Source organism: Cryptococcus neoformans, chromosome 1, assembly GCF_000091045.1.
Source record: "Cryptococcus neoformans var. neoformans JEC21 chromosome 1, complete sequence".
Taxonomy (NCBI): domain Eukaryota; kingdom Fungi; phylum Basidiomycota; class Tremellomycetes; order Tremellales; family Cryptococcaceae; genus Cryptococcus; species Cryptococcus deneoformans.
In genome coordinates, this window is record NC_006670.1 from 1,918,201 (window position 1) to 1,939,877 (window position 21,677).

Sequence of the window (21,677 nt, forward strand, 5' to 3'; positions counted from 1 at the left end):
CTTCATCTTTGCCCCCGTCAACGCGCTCTTCTTGAGCTTCGACTTCGGTGATGCCATAACGGATATTTGCGGCTTCCCGCCAGCGTTCTCCGTAACGACACAGAATAAACAATGATCCGGCTGCCAGCCACTGAGCGGTTTTCAGCGATTTCCTTGGAGCCACAGAACAGATATTATGACTTACGCTAACGAAAGCGCACATTGTCATGGTCCAGCCCCAACCGATCGCGTTGGCTAGTGGAAGGACGAAAGCAGAGGCGGCCGCCGAAAAGATGTATCGAATACCTACGAGGGATCAGATGACGTCCATCTACAACATACAGGAGGTTCAGGCGATTTACAATTGTTTATAGCCACGACCTCAGCACTTCGCGACTGCATACAGTCTACCAAACTGTTCACACATATGAGCAGTCAACCCAGCCAATCACGTGATGGACCCACTAAGTATTGAGAGGCGTAAGGCAGAGCATTAAAGAGATGCCGTTGAGGAACACCATGATTAAAGGTGGAGCCATTCCTCCTTTGCTGTTATGCGCTTATTAGTCCTGGACTTGCAGTCAGAATCATAAGGACACACCCAAACTTCAGCAACCACCCGTATATCAAGACCGATATTGGCATCAGAATCAGAGTGCCCCAGAAGCTAGCCTTCAGTCTGTCCTCTGGCCTTCTGTATCCTCGTTTTCCCATGTACTTCTTCACAATGCGGTCGGCATATGCTGCAAAGCCATAAATAATCATGTAGATGATTAAGATTGTGATACTTACGTCCGGCAATCCTACTCGAGATGATGTTACCTGCACCATTCACGAGGAATAAGCAACCTGCAATAGCAGTGTTGTGGATGTTATATCTATCTTTCTACAGAGGAGTAAGAACAAGCATGAGAAGATTTAGAGGATATTCTTACGAAAACAGCAGAGAGTGGAACAATGACACAGTAGGTATCAAGCATTACGCAACTTGAGATAAAACACTATCCTTTTGTTCAGCTTCCGTTCTACTGGAAAGGAGAAAAGGATCAACTCACAGCCATCGCTATGTTTGGCCATCTCAACAGCATCACTGACCTGAAAGGATTCACCCAATACATCACAAACTTCTTCCCTCTCTCCTTTTTCAGACGCTCGTGCACGGTAGGCGGGTGGAATGTCTCAGGCAGAAAGAAAAAGGTGAGGACAACCGATAACGCACCACACCCAGCCAGAAAGTATTGGGCACTACGCCAAGTTTGTGAAGTATACTCGGTAAAGATCCCGCCTAGTATTGGACTCAAGGCAGGCCCGATAAGGACACTAGTGGTGATAATGTAAGCCGATGATCTAGGACTCGTGTGGAGATCAAACATACCCCATATAGTAAGTCGCCATACCTCGACTTCTTTCAGTAGGTCTGAAGATATCTCCAATGGTTCCCGCCCCTACACTGAGCACACAGGAGCTTCCTGTGATCATTGTTTGGTTAGCTGAGACGCTATTAGGCAAGTTGGTTGGTTTACCTATACCCTGCAAGATACGGGTGCCAATGATAGCCCCGATGTTCTTCGATTGAGCGACTCCTATGCTAGCTATTACCATGATCGGCATACTAGCCAGATACACCGGTCTTCGTCCGTAAAATCCAGAGTAAGGAGACCAAAAGACACTGGCAACACCGATAGTGACCAAAAATATCGCGACAGTATAGTTGATGACCTCAGCTGAGGAATGTAGGTCGACAGCCATCGTCGGTATTGAAGGAAGGAAGATAGATGAGGTCATGGCTGTAGCATGGTAGAGTCAGAGCCTATGGGGAATCTTTGACATACAGTGGAATGGAACTTACGAGCAATGAAAGCGGAGTATGATATAACCGCAACGATAACGTTCTTCTGTCTCTTGGAAAAGCGATCATATACATCTTTTGGTCTTCCATCAATCGTCTCGACTTCTGAAACCCCTTCTTTGTCGCTTTGCGGAGTATCCACCAAAAACTTCGCACAACTGCCATCTCCTTCTTTATCCGGTGGTTTTCCACGAAGATTCTTCTTGTCCAATGCAATTTCTTCCATATTTGAACATGATATTGAGGGGCTAGAATCAGGACCAAGAGTTTCGGATGAGCTATTTTGTTCCTCCATCCTATCGTGTGTCAAGGTGACTGATGGTGTCGATAGCTCCATGGGTGTCGAGCTAGAGCTGCTGGCTGTCTTCATGTTATCCACCGCCATACGACAGGCTGGTATGTGTTTTTATGGTTCGATTTCTATATGCTGGCAGCAGCCGATTCAGTTGCAGGAAAAAATTATTGCCCTACAGCAGTCCAGGAAATGATGCAGTTATAGGGTCGTCACATTTCCACTCATCTGAATCGAACCCATGCGATGGATGAATCGCAGAAGACCGAAAAAAGACACGGCCAAATCCGATGGGTCTTCTTTATTTCTTCTTTCTTCTGTCTCCTCCTTAATTACGGCATCGTGTGGAGGCAGCAGGCGGCGATTGACGCCGGCCGGTTCTTTTTTCATTTCCTTCTTCTCTTTTCTGACGAGGGACAATGAAAACCAAAGAGGAAGTCAGCCGTTGGACGAAGGGGGTGACAAAGATAGTAAGAGAGCAGCTTGTAGGGAGGATGTCTCTGGTACTGCAAAGGATCAGAGAACTACAAAAGATGGCCTTGAGCCGTTGGGAATGAGGAGAGGACGTTTTAGCTGTACAGTGCACGACACTCATTTTTCAGTCGAAAATCTGCCTTTCGAAAATTGTTACCCAAATCCTCCAGGCCATGCTTTAGAACTTTCGGGGAACAATCTTCATTTCTCCTGGAAAATCTGTATCGCGCGCTGTAGTTGGGATTCTCGGGTCTTCTTACATCTTACATAAGTTTAATTAAAATTTAATAACTAAATAAATAGTTGAAAATGATTATTTATAAATAACAGGGTGGGAACATTCGTGTCGTGATTTGTTCATAAAAACATGAACCAACGTTTCAATGATGTAGGCGAATCTGCGCTTACGCCTCCAGACCGGGGACAACACGATCGTCATCGATACAATCGTCCTACAATGGGTGAAATTGCCGCTATATATGCAAGCTCTGAAAACGAGCCCGGTAGTGGTCGCGAGATCATAGTGGAAACCCGTGGTACTAAGGAACTTCAGTGTCACTATCAGCGAGAAAAACCCCCACTTCTTACCTTCATTTCACACTGATTTACCACCACGGGGAACATGGACGGTATCCCGACATCCATCTCGCTGAAGGACGTAAGTATACATCGCCCATTTACAGAACTTAGCTCCGCCCTGCTAATGTTCGCTTCGGGACGAGATAAGAACGGTACAAAATTAGTTTCCACGGAGCAGTTTTACGCTTTCGGTCTTTTTGACCGGGCAAGACAGTTTCAACACTGCTCTTCATTGTGGACCTCTCTTCCGAGAGCTGGTAGTAGACGCTTGGGCTCAAGTTGATCTAGCCGCCTCCGGTTCCATGAAAAGAACCAGGACAACTACCGCAGAGAAGTTTGGCAAGGCGTAGCCGACAGTGCTGAACAAGGGCTGCGCGTTTATGAAAACGGGACTCGAATTATTCTACCGTCTTCCTTCCTAAATGGTCCCCGCTCCTTCTTCGCACTTTATCAGGATGTCATGGCGGTAGTCAGGCTTTGCGGAAAGCCTGACATTTTCCTCACTTTCACTTGCAACGGTTATTGGGAGGAGATCGTTCTAGAGCTGAAGGAAGGTCAGAAGGCTGAAGACAGGCCAGATCTCACCGCTAGGGTATTCCGTCTTAAGCTTGATGCCCTTCTCAAAGACATTCTCTAAAAGGACGTCTTCGGTAAAGTCAGTTCGTTGCCTTAAAAGACTATCATGATGAACTGCTAACGGCTACTAAAGGTTATCGCCTATATGTACACTGTCGAATACCAGAAACGTGGTCTCCCTCATGCTCATATTCTTCTGATCCTCCTGGAACAAAACAAACCACGTACAACGAGAAGTATCGACAGCATCGTTTGCGCAGAGATTCCGGACCTTGAGGAGCATCCCTCACTCCACAATTGTGTCACCTCTTTCATGCTTCATTCGCCATGCGGCTCTCAACGCCCAAATGCGTCTTGCATGGTAAAAGACAACAATACGGGCAAATCTCATTGCTCAAAAAGTTATCCTAAAGCCTTCAGCTCCAATACACTTCTTGATGACGACTCTTACCCTACTTATCGTCGTAGAGAAGGTGGCTTCACTTGGACAAAGAAGGTAGACGGCATTGACTACACGTTCACGAACAGAGATGTCGTCCCCTACAACCCGTACTTGCTTGAACGCTATAAATGCCATGTCAATGTCAAAGTATGCACATCCATCACGGCGGTCAAGTATCTCTACAAGTACATCTACAAGGGAAGTGATCGAGCTTTGACAGGCATTTGCGAAAACGACGGTAGTGACACTGTCCAAAATCAATCATCCCAAGGCCGAGCGAGGACAGAGCAGACGCAGAACGAGATACGGAACTACGAGGATTCAAGGTACATCTGTGCAACTGAAGGTAGGAAAGCTGTAACATGTTACTTTTCTACGGCAGACACTGAAACGATCCTTCAATAGCCTGTTTCAGACTTTTTCAATTCAAAACCCATGATCACTCCCCCTCTGTTGAGCGTTTGCAGGTCCATTTGCCGAATCGCCAAAGCATAGTTTTCAATGCAAACGCGAACCTTCGGCACATGTTACAAGACGACAGATACAGCCGCCCTCAGCTCACAGAGTTCTTCAAAGTCTGTGAACGATTCCCAGACAGGCTTCGACGCACAACGTATCTCGAGCTTCCTCGACTGATGTGGTAATAAGACCAGGAAACCCGTCAATGGCTCTTCCGCACCAGAAATTTCAACACCATAGGCAGGGTCGTCTCTGTACCGCCCAATGCCGGTGAAACTTGTAGTTTCTCTATTTTCTTCATGCATGCATAGACACCTCACAACGGCTGCCGATGTCCAGTTTGTGCGTGAGCCAGACAGCACAACAATCACGCGCACTCCGCAGAAGAGGAAACATGGCACTCATCTTCTGTCGGACCCAGATTTCAACATCGCTGAGGGATAACAAGAAGTCAAGGACCAAATGAGCCACCGTACATATGCAAAATGCATCATCATAATACCGTACACTTGGACGAACACGCCCATTCTCATTAACAAAACACCCAAAGCTGAACATAATTCTCAAAATTAACACGGTGCAATTGAATTATTTATCCGAAACCCCTGAGAAGTCTTTTGCGGATCAACCGCGGTTGCAGAGGAAAAGACTGAGACTGTTCCATTTATAAAACCCTACCCCGCTGAACGGAAGTACTCCGGATTTCTTGGAGACGAGGACCGGAGTAATAGCCGTCGGCTCCTTAACGCAGGGAATTGTCGGATCCGAGCTTTTTAGAGCCTACACGGTCGCCACCTACAGCTGTCGACTCGTGATTAATAATTATAAATAATTTCTAATTTTTGATTATTCAACATCGACTTAAAGAGTGGCAGCCGACAGCCGACAGCCGGCGACAAACAGATAGGAATCAAGCATTTTTTAAAGCGTAAAGGGCAAAAGCTATTTCTAATTAGCCTTGATTATTAGCAAACGGCAACAGTAATGATGCGGAGATACTGCGCGCCCGTTTTTTCGCTAGCCCTTGGCGTTCGGCCTTGTCTCGTCCTGATCAAGCAAGTTTTTCCTTCAGCCTTTTCCGTGTCCGTCCTCGGTTCTTCATTGCCCTGCATGCCTTCTTCCCTCTTTCGACTTTCTAGCATCGTAAGATAGAATGCCGGATGCTTACTGCCTCGTCACATACTGCCGGATGTTACTGCCTCGTCACATACTACCATGGTACAACGGACAACACAGGAGAGAAGACATGGGTCCATTTGTGCCAGGCATGGTGGTTATGGTGGTGATGACACCTTTTGCCTTCCTTTGTAGTAGTAGAAGAGGGGCACTCATTACCCTCTTATATATCGGGACATCCAGAACGCCGGACAAGTATGTTTTGGCCGCGCATATAGAGCCAATAAGGAGTACGTTGCAAGTTTTAGCCGAGTCCTTCAAAGGCCGGGGTCGATGTGCATAATCCGCAACTTCACCCCTATCTCCACACCAACAATGATGCAGATAAGAATAAGGCTATGCATACGGTCGCCGAAGCAATGTTTATAACTCGAACGAGACCGAACCTAACAGCCGCATGCCCGTCGGTCCCGCACACACCACCACGCGTCTCAGCGAAAGAATTTAAAGCCCAGGACCCCCGGCCACACAAATTCTTTTCCCCGTCTCCTCCTTCCCTTTCTCTCTCTTTCTTTAACCGGCCCCTTATTTCGTCCCCTATATTCGTCCCGCCCCACCATACAATATATTGAGACTCTATATAGACTGAGTCAACCCACTATAGTAGTATCTCTACCCCCCCCACTGCAAAAATGTCCGCTACGGGCGTTCCAGCGGAGCTTAACAATCTCGGTGCGCCCATCACGGCCACCACTCAGAATCCGTCGGGTCTGGCGAACTCGCAAGTCACTTCTGGTCCTGCATCTTCTGCTACTCAGCATGACGAACACCGATCATCGGCTGGCAATACACTCGCTGACGAAGAAAACGATAAGGCGGTGGAGTCCGAAAAAGCTGAGGTCATCGACGCGGCTGCCGATGGCAAGCAAAAACGTCTTGCTGCTGACTCTAGCGAAGATATCGTCACCGAACTCGAACCCCACCACGTCTCTATCCATCGCGGAAAGGAAGAATTCGCTGCCCTGGAGCGCAGGTACTCTACTCTTTCCCAGCAATCCCAACACGAGCTCCATCGCCCCACCACCCGTCATTCCGTCAGATCCAGCTTCTCTCGCAAGGATCGTGTCGTCTCCCGTCTCACCCAAGATGATGCCGAAAAGGCTAAGGAAGGTGAGGGCGAGTTCAATTTGGTTGACGTCCTTCGTTCTGGCAGGGAGAATCAGGACGAGGCAGGTATCAAGCGCAAGGCAGTCGGTGTGATTTGGGAAGACCTAGAGGTTATCGGTGCCGGTGGTATGAGGATCAATATTCGAAATTTCTCATCCGCCATCATTGAGCAATTTATGATGCCCGCTTTCAAAATCCTTAGCATTTTTGGCGTAAATCCCTTTGCGCCCAAACCCAAAGCTATCCTGCATCCTAGTTCCGGTCTTCTCAAGCCTGGAGAGATGTGTCTTGTCCTGGGTCGGCCTGAAGCTGGTTGTACTACCTTCTTGAAAACTATCACTAATCAGAGAGCGGGTTACATGGAGATCAAGGGTAACGTCGAGTACGCCGGTGTCGGGTGGAAGGAGATGCGCAAGCGCTATGCCGGGTAGGTCAACGACCCCTCCTTTGTTTGGGGGGATACTGCTGATTCGAATTTAACAGTGAAGTTGTGTACAATCAAGAAGATGACGACCACCTTCCTACCCTCACGGTTGCTCAGACCATTCGATTTGCCCTTGCCACAAAGACTCCCAAGAAGAAAATCCCCGGTGTTTCTGCCAAGCAATTCCAAGATGACATGCTTGATCTCCTCCTTTCCATGTTGAACATCAAACACACCGCTAACACTATTGTGAGCATCTTCCAATTGTTACTTTACGGGAAAACTGATGTAGTATACAGGTCGGCAATGCCTACGTTCGAGGTGTTTCTGGTGGTGAACGAAAGCGTGTCTCCATCGCCGAAATGTTCTGCTCTGGTGCCACTGTCTGCTCGTGGGATAACTCCACCCGAGGTCTGGATGCTTCTACAGCTCTCGACTACGCCAAGTCTCTTCGACTTCTTACTGACATCATGGGTCAGACCACCTTTGTCTCTCTCTATCAGGCCGGTGAAGGTATTTACGACCAATTCGACAAGGTTCTTGTCCTCAACGAAGGTCACGTTGCCTACTTCGGTCCAGCTAAGGAGGCTCGTCAGTACATGATTGGCCTTGGTTACAGGGATTTGCCCCGTCAAACAACTGCTGACTACCTGTCGGGCTGTACTGACGTCAACGAAAGACGTTTCGCTGACGGGAGGGACGAAACGAATGTACCTGCTACCCCGGAGGAAATGGATAAAGCTTATAAAGAGTCTGAGGTCTGTGCCCGTATGACCAGAGAGCGTGAGGAATACAAGCAGCTCATGGCCGAGGATGCCACCGCCAGGGAAGATTTCAGGCAGGCTGTGCTCGAACAGAAGCACAAGGGAGTCAGTAAAAAGTCCCCTTACACCGTCTCCTTTTTACAACAGGTCTTTATCATCTTCAAACGTCAAGTGGGTTGTATCTCTGTTTACCAAAGAAAAATCAAAGATAGCTGACTGTCGTTATCCAGCTTCGTCTCAAGTTCCAAGACCATTTTGGTATCTCCGTAAGCAATATCAATATTTCCGCTATGGCCGTTTAGGACTAACCTTGATCTGTTCCCATTGATAGACCGGTTATGCCACTGCTATTGTAAGTGTCGCCAGTCATAAATAACGCAACCATATCTGATGGCCTCTAATAGATCATTGCTCTTATCGTCGGCTCTGTTTACTTCCGTCTTCCCGAAACTGCTTCAGGTGCCTTCACCCGTGGTGGTCTTCTCTTCTTGGGTCTCTTGTTCAGTAAGTATGGCATTTGCGCAAGCCTTTTTTTGCTAATGATGTACGAAGATGCTCTCACCTCCTTCTCTGAATTGCCCAGTCAAATGTTGGGTCGATCAGTCTTGTACCGTCAAAACGAATACCGATTCTACCGACCTGCTGCCTTTGTGAGTCCTGCTCTGAGAACTCTACAAATCTGGTAACTAATTGTACCATGTAGGCCCTCGCTGCCGTCTTGGCCGATGTGCCCTATAACGCGTCGGTCATTTTTCTCTTCTCTATCGTTTTGTATTTCATGTACGTATTCATAACTTACGGAACTAGGGGTCTATGACTAACTCGCCATGTGCAGGGGTGGTTTGTACTCGTCTGGTGGCGCATTCTTTATGTTCTTCCTCTTCGTCTTCCTTACATTCATGGTTATGTGTAGGTTTCTTTAACCTACAAATAATCACTTTTGGTATTGATCATTTACTTTAGCTGCATTCTTCCGTACTTTGGGTGTGGCTACCTCCGATTACAATGTCGCTGCACGTCTAGCTTCTGTCCTCATCTCCTTTATGGTTACCTACACAGGTTATATGGTAGGTGTACCTATTCCGACTCCGCTAGGCTTTCGCTGATTTCCGGTTACAGATCCCAGTTCAACGAATGAAGAGATGGTTGTTTTGGATTTTCTGTGAGTCAAATTTGGCAGACAACAGTGAAGCGTAATCTAAAACAGCTCATAGATCTGAACCCTCTGTCTTACGGATACGAGTAAGTCTAGGCGAATACTTTCTACCAATGACAGCTAGCCACAACTAATTATCACTCAGAGCTATCTTTGCCAATGAATTCTCTAGGATCAACGTTAGTCATTTTTGAATTATCACGAGAAAATCGCTCACTTTTCTGTAGCTTACTTGTGACTCGAGCTACACCATTCCTCGTAATATTCCGGAAGCGGGAATTACTGGCTATCCGTAGGTCAATAAATAAGCATTGAAGTGTCTCGCTGAACCATTTATCAGTGACACCTTGGGTCCCAATCAGATGTGTTCTATCTTCGGTAGTACCCCAGGTGATCCCAATGTCAGCGGTTCCGACTACATGGCTACCGGTTATAGCTATTACAAAGCTCACATTTGGCGAAATGTACGTCGGACATGAGATATAAGGATAATTTGATTGCTAACATCCGTGCGATAGTTCGGTATTCTGCTCGGTTTCTTTGCGTTCTTCATGTTCATGCAGATGTTGTTCATTGAAGTTCTCGAACAAGGTGTATGTTCTACCTTCCACTTCCTTTTTGATTATGTTCATTGACCTTTATCTCTCAGGCCAAACACTTCTCAATCAATGTGTACAAGAAGGAGGACAAAGATCTCAAGGCAAAGAATGAGCGTCTTGCCGAGCGTCTCGAGGCTTTCCGAGCTGGTGAACTCGAGCAGGATCTTTCCGAGTTGAAGATGCGCCCCGAGCCCTTTACATGGGAAGGTTTGGTGAGTATACATTGTTCTCAGTTGAGATGAAGCTGACCAGGACTACCAGAATTACACTGTACCTGTTCCTGGTGGTCATCGTCAACTCCTGAACGACATTTATGGTTACGTCAAGCCTGGGTCCCTTACTGCCCTCATGGGTGCCTCTGGTGCTGGTAAAACTACTTTGCTCGATGTTCTTGCTTCCAGGAAGAACATTGGTGTGATCGAAGGTGACGTCTTGATGAATGGTCGGCCGATTGGCACCGGTAAGTGATTTTACTCACAACCAGCTGGTAGAATTCTGACAGGCGTAAAGGTTTCCAACGAGGTTGTGGCTACGCTGAACAGCAAGACACTCACGAATGGACTACAACCGTTCGAGAAGCCCTCCGGTACTCTGCCTATCTTCGTCAACCTCAACACGTTCCGAAACAAGAGAAGGATGATTATGTGGAGGACATTATTGAACTTCTTGAACTCCAGGAGTTGGCTGATGCGATGATTGGTTTCCCGGGCTACGGTCTCTCTGTTGAAGGTGACTAGCCGATGTCTATAAGCATTGCACAGAAGCTGACCCCGTGTAGCACGCAAGCGAGTCACTATCGGTGTGGAACTTGCTGCCAAGCCTGAGTTGCTCCTGTTTTTAGATGAACCCACCTCTGGTCTCGATGGACAGAGCGCGTACAACATTGTCCGATTCCTTAAGAAGCTCTGTGCCGCCGGCCAAAAGATTTTGTGTACAATCCACCAGCCTAATGCTTTGCTCTTCCAGTCTTTTGACAGGCTTTTGCTCCTTCAGCGAGGTAGGTATCATTTTCCAATCAAAGTTTGTTGATCTGACCTCTTTTAGGTGGTGAATGCGTTTACTTCGGTGATATTGGACCTGATTCCAAGGTCTTGATTGACTACCTTGAGCGAAATGGCGCCAAGGTTCCACATGACGCCAACCCTGCCGAGTTCATGCTCGAAGCTATTGGAGCTGGTTCCCGCAAGCGTATTGGTAGTGACTGGGGAGAGAAATGGAGGAATTCACCTGAGTTTGCCGAGGTCAAACGCGAAATCCAAGAATTGAAGGCGGAAGCGCTGGCGAAGCCCGTTGAGGAGAAATCCAACAGGACAGAATATGGTCAGTTCAATGGCACGCGATCTCACTTGATTCCTTCTAACATAATTATCTAGCCACCAGCTTCTTCTTTCAACTCAAGACTGTGCTTCGCAGGAGTAGGTTTCACAACCATTGAAATATATTTTTGACTTAGCTAATGAGTATTATAGCTAATGTCGCCCTTTGGAGAAACGCTGACTACCAATGGACTCGTCTTTTCGCCCATCTCGCCATTGGCCTTATTGTTACCCTTACTTTCCTCCAACTTGACAACTCTGTTCAGTCTTTGCAGTACCGAGTCTTCGCTATCTTCTTTGCAACTGTCCTTCCTGCTTTGATTCTCGCACAAATCGAACCTCAGTATATTATGAGTAGAATGACTTTCAACGTAAGTTCATCCATCTCGGTGAATGATCAATTTAGGCTAAAATAATGTGTAGCGAGAAGCTAGTTCAAAGATGTACTCTTCGACTGTATTTGCCTTGACCCAATTGCTGTCTGAGATGCGTGAGTTAAACAAGTGCCGTCTTCAATCTTCGCCTTGCTCACCACACGCGCAGCCTATTCGCTTGGATGTGCTGTATCTTTCTTCCTTCTGCTCTATTACGGTGTCGGCTTCCCTTACGCCTCTTCTCGAGCTGGTTACTTCTTCTTGATGATCTTGGTCACTGAAGTCTATGCTGTGACTCTCGGTCAGGCCGTAGCTGCTCTTTCACCCACCATTCTCATTGCAGCTCTTTTGTAAGTAGGACATTTTAAACATTTTAGGCCCCAATGCTGATATTGTTCGTGATAGCAATCCCTTCTTGCTCGTACTCTTTTCTATCTTCTGTGGTGTCACTGCCCCTCCACCCACTTTGCCATACTTTTGGAGAAAATGGATGTGGCCCCTCGACCCTTTCACCCGTCTTATCAGGTGAGTTACTGATTTCGTCCCTTTTGTCTATAGCTGATTATGTCTTTCCATAGCGGTCTTGTCTCCACAGTTCTTCAGGATCAAGAGGTCGTTTGCAAGGACGGAGAGTACCAAGTTTTCCGTGAGTGTCCCTCTCATGCATTGCACAATAGTTGCTAACTTGCTTCAAAGCTGCTCCTTCCGGACAGACTTGTCAGCAATGGGCCGGTGCCTTCGCCGAGGCCATTGGTGGCTACATCAATAACCCTGACTCTACCGGCGATTGTCAGTTCTGCCAGTACCGAACTGGCCAAGCCTTCTTCACTCCTTTGGAAATCAGTTTCTCAACCAGGTGGAGAGACTTTGGTATCTTCATCTGTTATGTGGTTTTCAATATCCTTGTTTTGTTGATTGCTGCTAGGTTCTTGAAGTGGCAGAGGAGATAAAAGCGCAAAAATGGGGGGGTAGACGGTAGAAATACGAGAGAATCGTTAGTTCGTCTTATATTTCCATCTTATGGTCGTCGTGAATAGAAATTGCATCGTAGACTGCTTTAATTCGATATGAATATTTTCTTTGTGTATAATATGTGTCGTGTCAAGAGACAGTAATGGATATACGTTTATCACATTGATGCGGTATTCAAAAATCCTGATCGTTTCAGGCCATGGTATGTTGGAAAAGAATATGGAGGTCAACAAGTGGAAGAGAGAACTGGGCGGACAAGGTTGAAAGGAGAGCAGCTCATTAAAATTAGCGAAGATGTCTCTTACTTATGCTGCAAAAGATCAGACGCCTCCAGAAATTGGAAGTTTGCCGTTGGGAGGAAAGGTGACTTTTAACCAATGGATTCGTTTTGTTTTTAATGATCCTTACAATATTGTGTTCCCTTTTGAATGGCTCTTATTTGTAAGAAGATTACGAAGAAAAACATGAATAGTAAATTTAAAATGAACAAAGTCTATCTTCTTTTATCACACTTAGGATGCTACAAGATGATCGATGACACCTGCCGTCTGTGATGATGTATTGGTGTGCTGATGCGTGGCGGTGATTGAGCGGTGCTATCGTCCGACGCATATCCCAATTACTGGCTGCTGACTGCTGACTGCTATTGCTTTTCGTCGATGCAAGACTGGCGCGGCGGCATCCTTCCTCATCAATCTACGTATTATCCACCAACTATCACGATTTTGTAACAAACATTACCGTAAGTGTACCGTAATACCCTCCTTTTTATGCCAAAGTTGTCCCAAGTTATGTGAGCTGCGAAGTGAGAGCGTCATCAGGTTATTAAAGGCTATGTTGGACCACTATACAAATAATAAGCTGTCCAGGTTTACCAACCCGGCGGACCTCCGGCCGAAATGCTGACGTTGGATCAATCTTTGCCTTCTTATGCATGTAACGGATTTACCCTTCTTCCTTTTTTCCTGGGCTATAAGTGAGTAATGAGTGGTCGAACAAACTTCACTGATGGCGATGCCTGTAACGGATGGATCTTTGAATGTCGTTCTTATTATTTTATTTGATCATCGAGACAATTAGTGACAGCTAAGACAAACTGAATATGAATGAAATAAAAGTGGTGATGGTGCTACCAATGGAATAGTCACGTTCGTTATTGCCCTATGAGATACGACGACGTACATAATAGCATACTTTACCGCTTATCAGCTTCGTATATCAACTATTTCACCCCCTCTTATATCAATAACATATAGCGTTCTATGAACCCCCCCCCCCCCCCCCCCTCCTTAGAGCATAGATACTTATGCGCTTATGCTCAACCAATAGCAGTTACTAGTAGTACCATTATTATGACCACCCTTGCGGTCAGGACATACAACAACCATTAATACCAAGAGTATCTGTTCTTCGGTAGTATTCAATTACATATGCAGCACACAGCGCGATGTAGACAGCAGATGATGCTGATGTATGGATACCATGCATAATCATGAAGGTGATGAAGGAATGGGATTCCTGATGTTTGATCTTGCTGAAGAAGGACAATGATAGCCCTTCTTGCTGTGCTCTATGATAATACTCCTGTTAAACGTCGTAAGGCCCTGATTAAATGAAATGTAGAAAAAACGACAATCTGACTACTAGTACAATTATTGCAAACGCGACTAAACTATGTGACCTCTTGAGGATAGACCAGCACAAAAAGTTGCCCAAAACTACGAAAAGAAGATAGGTAGGGGAAGAACGGGGACTCATTGTTCATGAATCGTTATTGCGGGAAGTTGATAAGCATCCCACGCAAACCAGTGTTATGGTTGCGCTTGACGCCAAGAATCGGCCGCTTGCATGCTTGGACTGTTTTGAAAGTTGACTGAAGAATAACTCAATGCCGTTCCCATAAATGGAGGACTGGACTGCTAGAAAACTAATGGTCAACTATAAATATATCTACCACAAGTCGCCACCGGCAAGAGACTCACTTCTTGACCCCAGATCGTGTCGTTCCCCTGGCTTCCACGTGAGTAGTTGAGAGGCTCAACCCCATATGTTGCTTGGGGCCGTGGCAGGGCATGGGAAGGAGGGTTGTGAGGGTAAGGATAAGATTCGTATCGGACGGGATATCGAGACTCAATCTGAGTCATGCTCGCGGGGGCGTTGGCCGCTGATCCAGCTGGCTGCGCAGTAGAAATGTTTCCGGAGTGTGAAAGGGAATGAGATCGCAGGTCCCCAAAAGAAGCAGAAGAAGGAAGGTAAGGTGAGGCAGAAGGAGCCTAAAGAGCGCTGGGTCAGCTTGACCTCCACGGTTCGAAAAGGAAAGTGCGAGACACGCACTGAGAGCGGACGTACAGAGGAAGACATCACACGCGTGTGAGAGTCTTCACCTGGAGTCCTAGAGTACTGGTCAACAGTGCCCGACTGGAGAGAAGAGCTGGCAGACACTGAGCTTGCACCATCATTATTAGTCGTGGAAAGAGTCGGCTGCAATTTGAACATCGTCAGTCAAGCATATCGATCGAACTCATGGCCATACTCACATTTGTCAGAGGTCTCGGACGATTGTGACTAGCGCCTTGCCTAAGAGGAGGACTAGCGCCAAGGTCGGCAGTAGTAGAGGCATCTGGAGGTCCTCCGTAGCTCACACGCAGCGCATACAGCTGCCTTCTCTGATCGGCATTTTCCTCACGCAAATACCGATTCTCCGCTTGTAGTTGGCTCAACTCGGATGAATGGACCGGCAAAGAAAAGCGTGAAGTTCCAACAGAAGGCAGCTGACCAAGCTGCCTCCGAGCGTCTTCCAGTTGAGCAGTAAGTACCTGAACAGACTCCTCGAGCTGTGAAGGAAGAGAGAACCAGGTTAACAATAATTAAACAGTTATACCGATCACTTACGGCTTTTACTCTCGCCTTCTGTTTTTCCCTATGCCTCTTTTGAGCTTTTGCGTTTCTGGTACGCCCATCGTATTCGTCCATAGCTGCATTCCCGTCATTATTTTTGACACCTGTAGCCAGGATTTTTGAAGGAATGGAAGTTCTTGGTGACATTTGAAACAAGGAAGGAAAGGATCTTGCGGGAAAAGGAGGCGTGAAGAAATATGATGGAACGCAGTGCTGAAATCGGCGGGACAAGCACGCGTAGACCAACCCGCTGTGTTATCTGAGTAATGTTACAACCCAACTTAGACAGGGCTCCCAGGCGAGAGATATCAAAACCGGGTCAACTCGGATATAACGACAGCCAACGCAAGAGTGTAAGAGCGCGGTTTGTGGCGTCGCAGCAAACCAATATGGAGAAGCACACTGTGGGAATTGGGTAGGCGATTGAAAGTGAAATGCCGTTGTCAGGGGTTTGGGGCCCGACCCTTTTACGAGAAAAAGTTAGCTAACGGCAGGGAATATCTGATAGCCACTGCGATATGTGGTAGAAACAGTACTTTGTCAGCATACTCATTTTCTTTTCAGCCACCAAACAAACAGAAGGATTTCAAGCTCCCCAAGTAGACATGATAAATAATCAGAGCCATGACAGATAGTGGGGGCAGGGAAGGTCTTGTGCTGAAAAGCCGGGAACGCTAAAAATCATGGACGAGGAGCAGAGGATTGAGGAACCCACTCGTCGCTCCCAAAATGCGTCCCTTAGACGTGTCTACATCGTCTGTTCAGGTAACGGTCCTACATCTGATGTGATCGAACACTGACCAGACTACGTTGAAGCACAAATTTTATGGAGGGGAAGAGATCGAACTCAAAGATAAGGAGTCCATTGAGGCGCAATTGAGAAATAAGAGAATGATAATGCTTACAATATCGCGCTTTATCCGAATTGTCTGCTTGAGATAGCTGACGATGGCCTGTATATGCAATGCGAGAGTGTCAAGACGAAGAGGAAAATATGCTTGAAGCTGGTCGAACGATGTAAAACGTGACTGTGTACGGCGGCGGGCAACGTCTGACGTTTAAGCGTGTCTGTAGGGAAAAAGGTTATGATAATGGGAAGTACACGGCAAACGACAGCGTTGGGGGACGATGCAAATAAAAGGGGAATGTAGCCTTTAATGTGGATGGTGGAGGATGTTTTTATGACGGAATGGATGTTCTTTGTGAGAGTGATGCTCTCGTTGAACCAGCGAGCGAAGTCAAACAACGTCACCAAGGAAGGCCCCCTGAATTTTTCCCTCTTTTCGGTCTCTTCTTTCTCGTCCGCAGAACGCGTAAGAGGTCCCTGAGATGATGTGCATGCAGGGCAAATCAGGGTCCAAAGAGTAATCCCCGTCGATCTGCACCATATATGGAATATTGTTCGATCCTGAGTTCATTAGGTGACTACCTCCCTTCTGCCGCATGTGCGCCTGGTCCATTACCCTATTTCGCCGACGCGCCGAATCTCTTCAACAGTCTTCAAAGACGCCAAACCCGAAGGCTGCTCTGTTCAAGGAATGGGAAAAGGAACACGAAAACGAAAGCCAATGCCCAGCACGTGCTCTGTTGGATTGCAGTGTGTGCGTTTGTGCCAAACATTTTGCGCAGATACGCAGATTATTGGCAGGCAGAAGAACGAAAAATAGCTTCGTAAGTGTCAATTACCAACCACTGTGTGCTCGGTTCTCGGTGAGCGGTTCTCGGCTCTCGGTTCTCAATGCACGGCTCAAAGCACCGGTCAAGAGTCAGCAGGCAAATGGTGATGGACTCATTTTGGCATTTAGTATCAGTTGGTGGTGCAGTGCTTTACGGGCCATTGGTAGTTCGATCTGCAATGAGAAGAAAGCTAAGAAGAATATGACTTTCGGGCTTTGAGATAAACGCAAGATGCGGGCGTTATTCTGCTGTTCTGCTGTGACTGATCAGTGTCGCGATAAGAGAGATGATGCCATTCGCGGTCTGCGGCTTTAATCCCCCCGTGAACTTCGGGCCTCCTCGTCGTTTGTTGTTATTGTACTGCTAAAAAAAGCGCTGACATAGGCTACAGCCCACGGAGTGTACATCTGGCGGTAGAAGCAGGTAGTAATACTTATACATTATTAGCATAGGAGATGATAATCTATAGAGCTCCGTGTCTTTAGGTATATTGTACGTGTATCATTCCAAGTCTCCGTGGATGATGGTCCGTCCCCTATTATGCCGAAATCAAGCTGTCTGTTGCTGTCATATCAACATCATGTCTTCTGTCTTCCGTCTTCTGTCCTCTGTCTTCGATTGCGAGCTAGAGAAGTAGAGAATCGCCGGACGCATTGAGAGGAAAAGCAGGAGGTCCGCAGGCGAAAGGAATGTATATGTCACAACATTACCACCCAACAAGCTGGTAGCAGGATTATTATTGTCACAACAATGAGGAGACGAGGGAGGAAAGATAGGGGGTCGTATAGAAAGAAGAAGGACGTAAGTAACCTGCTGAAAAAAGGAAGACAGAAGGCAGGCAATTCGTATAGGATATTACTTGGATCTGTTGATCGACCCATTTTCGGCATGGGTATTTTTTACTACACGTATAACGCAACAGAAAGATAGTCAATACGAATTCCATGTTCTGCGATAGAAGACTCAAGTCCCCAGTTCCAGTTTTCTGGGATGGTACTGGAAGTAGTGTCCTCTCCTTCTCAACAGACAACAAGAAGAAAGTAATGCATTTTCCATTGGAAATACTTATACAATTGACAATATTATCGTTCGGCGGCTTTGTAGTGCAGTTTTATCTTCTGCCGCCCTTAAAATAGGCTTCTTTTGGCTTAAAAAATGGTTTCAGGGTGATCCACTTCGTACAGCAGCACGATACGTTATTACCAGGGACAACAGACACTCGTGATGAATCGTCGGGAATTGCCTGGATGTTGAATAATTAAGGGTGGAAACCGGCAGGCGGCACAGCAAAAAGGCAAACAATAGGTAGTAGGGTACTTGAAGGAGGCTATGTGGTGCTTTATGGGTTTTACTCACCTATCAAAAGATAGATCAGAAGATCCAAGAAGAGCTACAAACCAAGTAGTATCATCGATCGACATCTGACCACTGACGTCTTCCGCCACCTAGTGGTGATTCACAAGAGTTTGTGTGAAATGCAGAAGAAGAATTCTCGTAACATCGTTGATCCGGGTTCCTACTTCTCAAGACATCGATCATGTTATATATCAGTAATATCACCCATGAAAAATCAGCAAGGGCGGACCTCCTTCCTTGATATTCTAATTCTACTCGGCACGTCGTAATAGAAGAAGTTGAAGTAAATACGTAGTTGAGCTCTACATAGGTAATAAGTGCTTTATGATGCAGAGAACAAAAGGGAAGTTACTCTTCTTCTTCTGTGTCTTCTCATTGTGAAGGGAGGATGTGCCCGGATCCACAAGGTACTTACAAAGTGCCTGCCAGTTCACAAACGACAATACATGTATGCCACTTTGTAAGGATATGGGACAAATGGATCACGGAAGATAAGTCACGAGACGAGGGAAGCGGAACCAGTGCGTTGTACATACATATGTTCATAGTTCGTAGTTTTGTAGGGCGGAGACCGTTGTTGGAAACAGGCCGAATGAGGAAAGGTATGAATGAAAGGCCAAATAGATAGACTTTAGATGTCATCTATTCTTCCTCAACTCTCTACCGTTTTTGACTGCTACTTGTCCTCCTCACTTCATGCTACTTGTCTTCACTTCACGTAGCTACTTGTCGCTACTTCAGACTCCTTCCCCTAGCTCGGGGGCAACTTAGCAGACAGGTAGCTGATGACAAAAAACGTGCTGAAAAGATTTGGTTATGAACCTCCTGGTTGCCCAGTAAGCCACCACACACTTAAAGATATCTTCATGTCGTAGTTGGCACGTTGAAGAAGTCTGTCGATCCGCGAGGCTTCAGCCTGTATAATAGTAGATGCTCGAAGAATTTGTCCTACAGATCAATTGACTATGTAGTCAATCGCAAATTCGGAAGTTTTCCGCGAATGAATTACGAAATCCGACCTATATCTTTTTCCCTTTTGACTGAAAGCTGCAGAATGTAAAAAAGATAGTGATGACGCCTGGCGTTGGTAAATAAGAAGGCAAATAATAAGGTTGAAAATCCAAAAAAAAGAAGATGTAACTTGGAGATTGCAGATCGACGTTGCGCATCGGGAAGAGATTAGGGACTGAAGACGATTGAAGTGTACGGAGCGATATGAGAAAGAAGGGATAGGGAGAAGCACATACTAAGGAAGAAGAGAGAGCAGGATCGGATGGCCGAGCTTGAGGTCGGTTGCGGATGGCGCATAGAAGAAGGGCCCGGCGTCGGCGGGTCATCGGTCGTCCTGTTGTTCATCTTTTAACGAAGCGAAAAGAGATCTTGCTCCTTGCTGCTCACTGCTGTTGTTGGTACCTGACATTGCCCGTAGCCTATACCTGTACAAAAACGGTAATCAAGAATAAATCAGAGATCATGTCAAAACAGAAGAGAATACGCAGTATTAAGATCATAAGAGCCGAGCAGCCAAAAGCCAACAAACAAATAACCAATTTGGCCTCGATAGCCGAAAAAGTGCCGTCGCGTACTTCGGATGGCGGCGGAGGACGGAGGTGTCATTATTACGTGTCCACCTCGTACGTACTACTCGTACTAATAAACACCGATCAAACCATATAGCAGCTAGTAACATAGCTATTCCAGATTACAAAAACTGTCCAAAATTTAAAAATGACCGAGGTAAAAGCCATGTACGTCATAACTAGACATTTTACGGGCCATCGATGATGTCCATAATAACACTGTTTCCGAGGGCTATTAAATACTCCTCCGCTCTGCTCTTTGCTCCATGGCATTCTGCATGATTGCATGCTGCTATTCATGTTCTCTAATCTCTGCCGCTTGCAATCTACGCGAAGACCTTTCGAACATTTAGGTGTAGACAAATTGCGAGTTATTTCGCAGATAATTCATGATGAATTGGTGAACCAAAAAGAATTGCCTCAGGAGGGGGTAATGACGTCGTAACTGCATCGTATTATGTGGCTCAAAAGTCGTAGAATCGAATTATCAGAAGCCCGACTTCATCATGCTTCGGATTTACCATGAAAAGAAATTTCTTTCGAAATAACTTTATTTTTGTCAGAATTAAATGGAACGGCCTCCGAACGCGGTCTCCTTTAAATTAATTGCCAACTCAACCTACAATTCAACATAGGCTCGTTCGACTACCGCCTCGACACAAGCCCCGCCCGGCCGTCGGGGTCGGGTCGTGCCTCGTCCGAGGCCGGCCAATGTCCGTTGAGGGGCTTGTGCCGAGCCTACTATAGAATTCAATTCACACTGAAATAAATCACAACTATAGTTATAAGTGACGCCGTCCGACTCTTCAGGCTTCAGAACACATGGTTTAAGGCATGTGCATTTTTTTAATCGTAACATACGCTTGACACGTTCTTACCTAAGATATCATCCATCTCAACAATTCCCCACCATGGCCCCTAAAAACAGAATGAAAATGGAAATCAAGTGCTCAGCGGCACCCACCACCAGAAGAAACAACGAAACTCCGACAACATGCAATGGACAGCAGATATCGACAACGATAGTGTTTCGACAGAAGAGCATGTTGCTATGTATGGCTATCAACCACCCCCAAGGACAGAGGCTCCCTAAATTCCAGCCGGAGAACCAGTCATAAGAAGAAAGACCTTTGGTCGAGGAAATAAAATCGGACGGATGGTCCTATTAGACAAAGCAGGAGATGAAGTTCTCATCTGATACCTCATGGGTGCTTTCAGTGCGGATAGTAACAATCCTGATACGAAGTTGAACATACTTCCGCCAAATGACTGAGGTATTGAGATGTTCTGAGCCCATGATACTGAATGCACAGACGGGCCTTGAAGCGCTTACGACTGAGGGGCGGCTGGCATTCGACATAGCTCTCCGGCTCATGCTGTGGCCTTACTTATACCTCGCCAACAGTTTTGGCATACTCATTACTTCGCTCTTGGGGTGGGAAGCTGGTTAGACCTTAATGTTGTTATAATAGGTAAGGATTCAGAAAAATTAAATGCCACTTATTACATTGCAAAAGCGAAGCACGGATCTTAGTGTATGGTGATGAGTGTTCGTTCTTCACTCATTAAAATTATAAAAATAAAAATAAAAGGTTCATTGAGGGCCATATGAGCTTGTAAGACATCAT

The 21,677-nt window shown here is 46.3% G+C and overlaps 4 protein-coding genes across 4 annotated transcripts in view; 2 read left to right on the top strand and 2 right to left on the bottom strand.

The window, feature by feature from the left end:
• The window catches only part of CNA07070 (dityrosine transporter, putative), a 2,677-nt gene extending 343 nt beyond the window's left edge, over nt 1-2,334 (bottom strand). Inside the window, exons 1-11 of the mRNA XM_024656368.1 lie at nt 1,829-2,334; nt 1,503-1,766; nt 1,355-1,448; nt 1,035-1,299; nt 915-980; nt 772-865; nt 581-722; nt 445-528; nt 342-394; nt 185-285; nt 1-130 (exon numbers count right to left, since the gene is read on the bottom strand). The exon at nt 1-130 is cut by the window's left edge and continues 343 nt beyond it. Coding sequence (XP_024511998.1) covers nt 1-130; nt 185-285; nt 342-394; nt 445-528; nt 581-722; nt 772-865; nt 915-980; nt 1,035-1,299; nt 1,355-1,448; nt 1,503-1,766; nt 1,829-2,213 — 1,678 coding nt within the window. The 5' untranslated portion in view covers nt 2,214-2,334. The remainder of the gene's footprint in view (nt 131-184; nt 286-341; nt 395-444; nt 529-580; nt 723-771; nt 866-914; nt 981-1,034; nt 1,300-1,354; nt 1,449-1,502; nt 1,767-1,828) is intronic.
• A 634-nt stretch (nt 2,335-2,968) lies between these two features.
• Nucleotides 2,969-5,121, top strand: CNA07080 (conserved hypothetical protein). The gene is made up of 4 exons (XM_024656369.1): nt 2,969-3,252; nt 3,322-3,828; nt 3,883-4,537; nt 4,597-5,121. Exons 3-4 carry the CDS (start codon nt 3,895-3,897, stop codon nt 4,833-4,835), a joined length of 882 nt encoding a protein of 293 aa, XP_024511999.1. The 5' UTR covers nt 2,969-3,252; nt 3,322-3,828; nt 3,883-3,894; the 3' UTR covers nt 4,836-5,121.
• Nucleotides 5,122-6,246: 1,125 nt separating this feature from the next.
• CNA07090 (ABC transporter, putative) lies at nt 6,247-12,685 on the top strand. The gene is made up of 28 exons (XM_567026.2): nt 6,247-7,360; nt 7,417-7,606; nt 7,657-8,292; nt 8,352-8,387; nt 8,453-8,473; nt 8,526-8,625; nt 8,674-8,771; nt 8,825-8,901; nt 8,957-9,030; nt 9,085-9,188; nt 9,241-9,283; nt 9,336-9,363; nt 9,423-9,456; nt 9,505-9,569; nt 9,618-9,741; nt 9,796-9,870; nt 9,927-10,088; nt 10,138-10,336; nt 10,387-10,605; nt 10,655-10,873; nt 10,921-11,196; nt 11,250-11,291; nt 11,346-11,563; nt 11,616-11,682; nt 11,736-11,916; nt 11,972-12,091; nt 12,145-12,212; nt 12,263-12,685. Exons 1-28 carry the CDS (start codon nt 6,459-6,461, stop codon nt 12,514-12,516), a joined length of 4,632 nt encoding a protein of 1,543 aa, XP_567026.1. The 5' UTR covers nt 6,247-6,458; the 3' UTR covers nt 12,517-12,685.
• A 1,255-nt stretch (nt 12,686-13,940) lies between these two features.
• On the bottom strand, nt 13,941-16,606 carry CNA07100 (hypothetical protein). Its single transcript, XM_567027.2, has 7 exons — nt 16,342-16,606; nt 15,431-15,947; nt 15,076-15,372; nt 14,979-15,019; nt 14,873-14,930; nt 14,521-14,811; nt 13,941-14,454 (listed from the first exon to the last, which is right to left on the bottom strand). The coding sequence occupies exons 2-7, from the start codon at nt 15,581-15,583 to the stop codon at nt 14,350-14,352; spliced, it is 945 nt and encodes a 314-aa protein (XP_567027.1). The 5' UTR covers nt 15,584-15,947; nt 16,342-16,606; the 3' UTR covers nt 13,941-14,349.
• Between the last annotated feature and the right edge of the window lie 5,071 nt (nt 16,607-21,677).

Excerpts from the sequence above, each read along its gene's own strand:
- CNA07080 (XM_024656369.1), top strand. The coding sequence starts at position 3,895 with ATGTACACTGTCGAATACCAGAAACGTGGTCTCCCTCATGCTCATATT. Across the intron at positions 4,538-4,596 it reads GTACATCTGTGCAACTGAAG|CCTGTTTCAGACTTTTTCAA; the intron begins GTAGGAAAGCTG and ends ATCCTTCAATAG.
- CNA07090 (XM_567026.2), top strand. The coding sequence starts at position 6,459 with ATGTCCGCTACGGGCGTTCCAGCGGAGCTTAACAATCTCGGTGCGCCC. Across the intron at positions 11,564-11,615 it reads TGAGTAGAATGACTTTCAAC|CGAGAAGCTAGTTCAAAGAT; the intron begins GTAAGTTCATCC and ends AATAATGTGTAG. Across the intron at positions 12,092-12,144 it reads CCTTTCACCCGTCTTATCAG|CGGTCTTGTCTCCACAGTTC; the intron begins GTGAGTTACTGA and ends GTCTTTCCATAG.
- CNA07100 (XM_567027.2), bottom strand. The coding sequence starts at position 15,583 with ATGTCACCAAGAACTTCCATTCCTTCAAAAATCCTGGCTACAGGTGTC. Across the intron at positions 15,373-15,430 it reads AGAAGGCGAGAGTAAAAGCC|CTCGAGGAGTCTGTTCAGGT; the intron begins GTAAGTGATCGG and ends CTTCCTTCACAG. Across the intron at positions 14,931-14,978 it reads AATGATGGTGCAAGCTCAGT|GACTCCAGGTGAAGACTCTC; the intron begins GTCTGCCAGCTC and ends CCAGTACTCTAG.